General features: G+C 38.6%; 1 protein-coding gene across 1 annotated transcript; it reads left to right on the forward strand.

The window, feature by feature from the left end:
• Nucleotides 1-5192: 5192 nt before the first annotated feature.
• On the forward strand, nucleotides 5193-6786 carry LOC146619274 (uncharacterized). Its single transcript, XM_085370216.1, has 3 exons — nucleotides 5193-5711; nucleotides 6334-6492; nucleotides 6760-6786. The coding sequence occupies exons 1-3, from the start codon at nucleotides 5193-5195 to the stop codon at nucleotides 6784-6786; spliced, it is 705 nt and encodes a 234-aa protein (XP_085226342.1).
• Nucleotides 6787-7032: the final 246 nt, after the last annotated feature.

Consider the following 7032-nt stretch of genomic DNA (forward strand, 5'->3'; position numbering starts at 1 on the left):
TAAGAAAATTTGAACCATCGTGGCTGGATTTGGATGCAAATTGCAATTTTTCGACCATTGAGGATTTTCACTTCTGCAGTTGGAGTGTATAATTCTTTTGGACAGGTGCTGGAGCTGCCGACCATTTACCCTAGCAGGTAAGCTAACTACATGTGTTATTAAGATTTTCTACAAGCGCCTAGGCTGCATCCTCCTGAGGACCCGGGAGAATGGAACTAGTAAAACACTGAAAAAGGCCAACAATAGCATTTTTAAGTTATCTAAGTGACTTAATTGACACCCCCCCCCTTGGCTAGCTATCGAGCTGGTGGGTAACAGACGTCTCCGAAAGCGTCGGCGCACTCTTGCAAGTATATGTTGTCTTAATAAACTGAACAGATATTAGCAATTTACATAGCTACATTAACGCCTGAAAATATCTTAAAAGTTTATTTTGTGACCCAGAAAGAGTAATATTAAAACTAATTCCACAGGTAGAATTTGCACATGCGCAATAAGGATCGGGGAGTCCGATCCGTAACTTTTTTTTCTCTCGTTTTTTTTCTACATTATATTGAAATGTTTCAATATTGCAAACATTTTAAGAGATGCTTATTATAAGGAGGACGTATTTCTCGGACAAATTTAGAGGAGTCCACTATGAATTTGGGCAGCCTTCGTCGCGCCGCTGTGTCGTAATCGGGCTACAAGCAGCCTCTGAAGGCTTTAGCTCAGAGTAGTGGCCAGCGCAAAAAGTAATGTTTAATGTTAAACACTCTGATATTTAGACAGACATCACTAAATGACGGTATCTCACACTGGCTTTTTACAGCACTTCTGCCATGGTAAAACTTATTAGCTTATTACCCGTTTTGTAACCAGTTTCAATGTTATCTTTGCATGAAAACGTTATGTTAACATTGACAACAAACTGGGCCAAGCACGCGTTGTCATGGAGACGCTTTCATGGGTCGGTGTAGGATATGTGCGCCAATTATATGACAGTGATATAAGTAACTTGCATATTGTCTAATATTGTTTTTTCACTTTTTCAATAGTCACCGTTTATCCGGTGCAGCACTGTTACTTTAAAGTAATGTTTAAAGCTGACTTGACAGTTTGTCAGCTGGTGTAAGATTGCCTAATGTACTGTAAGTTAATGTCACACGCAAATTAAAGTTGTACTTCATGCTCTGTATTATAAGATTGCTACATTTTCAGAGCTTTTTACATAATGGGGAAGGAGACAATATTTAAGGAATGATTGTGTGTTGCTGATGTATATTGTGTTACAGATAGTATTATTTTTTTTCTATAGTTATTGCATTTTTTTTATCATAGTAACAAAAAAATGTTTGAATTCAAGCTTGCATTTATGTTACATGTCATGTATGTTATCAATCATATACTTGATATAGTAGACAAGTGGTCATATGTAAGTTAATATGATTCCTTACATATTTTTTTCATGATGTCTCTGGTTTTGGCTTGTTGATGTATTCAGCTCCTGCATCTATGGATTCCTTCTGTGTGTTAGATATGGATGTTTTATCCCATTGCAAAAGTGCTTTTGGCAAAATTGACTATGTCTCTTGTGTTTCAGGGGTGGATTTCATGCAGTGCCGATTTTGCAAATTCACAAGCTCCAGTCAAGAGACTCTTTTGAAACATTTCCGCCTTCATCACGGACAAGGTGCACATTGGCCATGCATTCACACAGACTGTGTATGTGTATTTAAAACACCTGGAGCATTACGATCACACCTCTCAAGGTCACACTCAATAGTAAAAATCCACAAAAATTCCACATTTCAGTGTGAATTGTGTGACTTTAAGGAGATTTGCAGTGAGAAAACCTTTTGGAACCATCTTGGACATCATTTAAAGAACCGAGAAACCGTACAATGTCCCTTTTTAAGGTGTAATTTTAAAACAAACATTCGCCCAACCTTCAGTTCTCACAGAAGTCGAAACCATAAAAATTGTACACTTGAGGATTTTCGAACAATTGCAAGAACTGTTTCTGAAGATGAGATAATTGAAAGTGAGCAATCTGATTGTGAAGCAGGAACATCAGCTTATAATTTTGTGAGACCAGATGAGCTTGACAAGATTGTAAAGGATGTGGATAGTGAGACACTTGAACACAAACTGGCATCTCTCTTTCTGTGTATGCAAACAGTGTTGCATGTTTCTCGAGCTGCAACACAAAAGATTGTAGAGGATTTCCATAACCTGCTCTCTTTCTCTAACATTCATACTCTCACCAGTGTAAAAGAGATCCTTTCAAAGCATGAAATAGAAGTAAATGATTGTGTTTTGCAAGACATTTCTAATGCCCTAGTTCAAACTAATCCACTGCTTTTAACAACATCGGAGAAAGGTTCCCTATCTACAGATCACAGAAGGAATATATATTTCAAAGAGCAGTTTTCTGTTGTAGAACCCACAGAGTATCTGTACAACACAGCTCATAAAAACTCTTTTGTTTATATATCTGTCACTAAGATACTTGAGACTTTACTGGGACGGGCAGATTTTTTGGACCAAATTGTATTTAATCAAGAAGCTTTATCTGGACACTTTAAGTCATTTCAAGACGGCAAGTACTACAAGGGCAATAAGTTACTGGGACAACAAAACTTATGTATCAGTTTGGGGTTGTATATTGATGATTTTGAAGTTTGTAACCCACTGGGCACCTCTAGAAAACGTCACAAGATTACTGCAGTATATTGAGTAGTTCTTAATTTACCACCCAGATTTCGATCTAATCTTTGTTCAATTCAGCTTGCTCTCTTAGGTAAAAGTGTGGATGTCAAACAATATGGTTATGAAAAGTTTTTTGAGCCACTGATTAAAGATATAAGGTGTCTAGAAGAAGAGGGAAATTTTGTGGAAGTTGTAAGCCAGTTTATTAAGGGCACTGTATATTGTGTGAGCGCAGATAACCTTGGTGCACATGGTCTGGCAGGCTTTTATGAAAGTTTTACTGTTGACAAGTTCTGTCGCTTTTGTTTGATAAGTCGGGACAAAATTGCAACGACTGAAGTTAATGACTTCCAATTGAGGGGTGTTGATCAACACAATTCATTTCTGGAAGAGCTTAGGCAAACTGACAACCTCCAAAGTGTTAATGGGGTAAAAAGGGAATGTGTACTGAGCAAACATTTACTATTCTTTCACCCAATAACCGGATTTCCTCCAGATATTTTGCATGACCTTTTTGAAGGCGTCATTCCTTTGGAGTTGTCCTTATGTTTAAAAAAGCTGATCTCAAAAGGGTTCATTACATTTGATACATTAAACAACTTCATAAAATCATTTCCCTACAAATATTCGGACAAAGTAAACAAGCCTCAAAAAATTCCAAAAACAAGCTTTGAGAAAGGAACAGTTTTTGGTAATGGACATGAAAATTGGACACTGCTGCGCTTACTTCCTTTTATAATTGGATGTAAGATACCAGAACAGGAGCCAGCTTGGGAGATTTTAATGGACCTCAAGGAAATTGTTGACATTGTTGTCTCAAACAGACTCACTGAGGAAGCATTGTGTTATTTATCTTGCAAACTACTGGATCATCGCTTGTTGCTTACCAGTACCTTTCCGGACTTCAGACTAAGGCCAAAACACCACTTCATTGACCACTACCCACATCTTATACGCTGCTATGGGCCGTTAGTGGAATTGTGGACGATGAGATTTGAAGCAAAACATAGCTTCTTTAAAAAGGTGGTCCATGACACTCACAACTGGAAAAATGTGCTGCTAACTCTTTCCTTGAAACACCAGCAAATGATGGCATACCATCTGGATAGTGGGAACCTTTTAAAACCAAAGCTCTATGTTGACAATGTGAAAGTGGTCAGGGTTTCAGAATTGGATCCATCAATCAAGTGTGAAATACAAAAGAAGTACCCTCATCTAGACAGTGTGTCTCTGTCTAAAACCGTTCATCTTTTTGGGACACAGTATGTGGCGGGCATGATTTTATCTGCTGGGCAATGCAGTGGCCTCCCAGAATTCCACAAGATTGTGACCATTCTTGTCAATGCAGAGGAGGTGACATTCATTTGTAAAAGACTGAGTTCCTGGTACATTGAACATTTCAGGTCCTATGAGCTTGTTGAACACACCTGTGCAGACCTTCTTGTGCTGGATCCAGATGTGCTGACGGATTATCACCCTCTAACAGCATACACAGTTGGTGGAAAGCTGATGGTGACCCCAAGGACGTACCTTCTCTATTAAAGCAACTTTATAATGGTATGTTCTCTCCCCTCCACCCTGTCTCCTATTCTGATCTCCCCTCTCACCCACCCTTTTTCTCTATTGTCCTCTACTTCAAAACTCATTTCCCCTTTTTCTTTTCTTCTCCACACACTTCTTTCTTCTATCACTCTGCTATCCTCACCAAATTATCTCTCTCTCCTTTGTTTTCTCCTCATTAAGCATTAGTTTTGTGCTGAATGAATTGAAGGTTTTCCCAAGTGTAGGCCAGTTGAGTACAGTGGCTGAAGAAAATGAAAACTTGGATATAGACTTGAGCTTTATTTAAAAAAAATTTGTGTGTGTGTTTTTTACATTTGTAGACTAAATCATTTGCAAATCAAATGTAGTCAGCAGATTCATCTGGAAAAAGGCAGCTGTATGGTATAGGTGTCAACTGTCTTCTAATTGTGTTTGGCTATTGATTTTCTGCCAACTTTTTTTTCTCCTCTTTTCAGACTTTGTTACTTCGGGTAGTTCTTTCCTCCAGAGAAGCCCGGCGAGTCCAGCTTCCTGAAGTACCAGCATCTGTGGGACAATTGATTGATATACTTAAAGAAAGACTTGAACTTGCAGGTGACTTCTCACTACAGTTTGAGGATCCAGATTTCGGAAATGCAATATGCAATCTTACAGCAATATCTGAATTACCAGCTGAGCGTGCAGTCCTGCATATAATGTGGAACTGTGATTCATCTACACTTAACCAATCCATTGCTTCAGTGTCCTCTGCTTCAGTCTCTTCCCAGGACACAATAAGTGTGCACTCTGATGATTTCAGGCCTAGCTGGACCGATACTATCCAGATGAACTTAAGACATGTGTCAGAGTGGCCCTCTCCATTTTCTATTCCCAAGTTTTCACATGATGTTGAACTGAAATTGTGTAAGGCTAATGTGACATATGAAAAATCTAAGAAGGGCCTTGCAGTAACAAGAGACATGAAGATGGAGATTTTGGATAAAATTGCAGAGGCAGTGTTTGAAATTAAAGCCTACCCTGAGAAAGATGAGGTTGAGTCAGTGGCTTCTGCACTGGTTCTCAAATATCCATGCCTGAAGGAGCCAGGTAGCATCACAGGCTACGAGGGATGGAAAGCAAGTATCAAGCACAAACTTGGAAACCACAGATCAAAGCTTCGTCGGGCAGGCTGCAATGAAGTAAATGTAAACAGGAAAAGGAAAGGAGACGATGAAGCCAGCAGTCCTTTCACCCTTAAAAAGCCCAAACGTGGAGAGGTCAATCATGTCCCAGATTATCCACAGCACCATGATGATTCTACTCTTGAAGAGGAAAGAGTTGCTCTGGTCAGTGAAATGAAGAAGAAACAAAAGAACTTGAAAGTCATACAGCAGAAGATGGCGCTGACATTTTCTCTCAGGCGGAGAGAGGTTGTGGAGTGTCAACCTATGGTATCTGAGGTCCAGGAGAGATGGCCTGGTCTGTTTTCCTCTGAGGAGGTAAGAGTGTCCAAATTTATTTATAATTTAATTATTATTCAAATTGGGCATGACTTATACTAGATGGACTATTATTGAAGTAGTACAGTATTTGCTGGTGTAATGCATTGGCCAACTTTATTATACCTTGTGCAACCAGTCCACATTGAAATCTGTGACCCATTAGATTATTTGACCTGTCATAATATTCTTACCCTGAACATTTCTGCCAGTACAAGAAAAGAGTCCCCATGCTAAATCAAAATTGTTCTTCCTGTGAAACAGAAAGTCAATCACATAATTTTTGACTTAGCATGTATGTTTTTTTTATTTTAGTGCTGGAAATAGGACTTCTATAGACTGAGATTTTTAGGGAAAGAATACTAAGGCAGGTCACATAATCTGATTCGTCACAGATTTTGGTGCAACGTAGAACATAATATGTATTTGCATATTGATACTGTTTTTTGTGGAGGGTGTTTCTATTCCTGTGCAAAATGTGTATTCATGAGAGATTTTTGAAGTAGGTTTTGCGGTTGATAACACAGTCAGGCATATAACATGGTGCAGACTGTACAAGGCAGCTACCCAGAAATTTTCTGTGCTGAATAAATGGCAATATTTTGGTTATTGTCTTGTTTAGATATCTGAAGAATTTCATCGGATCACAAGCAAAGACCTCCTAGGGACGTTCAATGCATCCCTCAACAAATTTGTGCCTGGCCTGCTGAAACTATACCGGTCTAAGAAGGGAGCTCTTGGTGAGGACATGGAAGACCTCTTGGATAAACTTGATGAACAGGTAAGTGCTCCTTTACCTGACATTTTTAGAAGAGAGTATACCTTTGTCATAACAGAAAAAAATGTTGGCTTCAGCCAAAACACATCAATGGAAATGAATGTCATCAGTCATTACTTTGTTTTTATTTGGCGGTATTTTATTTAATTTGTAAAAAGAAAGTAAAATCGTTAAAATGGTGTTTTGTTTTTTTAAGTTTTACATGTTGCTGGGCCTGATCTGTATTTTATTTTCATTACTATAAGAGTTCTGATTTTGCATTGTGTGTAGGTACACCACGTTACTATACTAATTTAAATGCTTGTTTTCCACTGAATGCTCTTTAGACATCTGACATTGTGTCCCACCGAAAGACAGCAGCACTGAGAGGCCTGCCCATTTTCCTCGGAGAGGATGCAACACAGGTTTTCCTGAAGTGCTTAGTAAGTACAAAAAAGTAATGCAAGCAAAACTAATTGCTATGAGATGTTTTTAAAAGATGATTTAATCCAAAATGGAAATGTCCACTTCCTCAGTGCAGTCCAGATAATTTTATGGTGAGGA

Source organism: Diplotaxodon limnothrissa, linkage group LG14 (genome assembly GCF_057381915.1).
Source record: "Diplotaxodon limnothrissa isolate DT_005_m linkage group LG14, D_limnothrissa_male_GT1.1, whole genome shotgun sequence".
Taxonomy (NCBI): Eukaryota; Metazoa; Chordata; class Actinopteri; order Cichliformes; family Cichlidae; genus Diplotaxodon; species Diplotaxodon limnothrissa.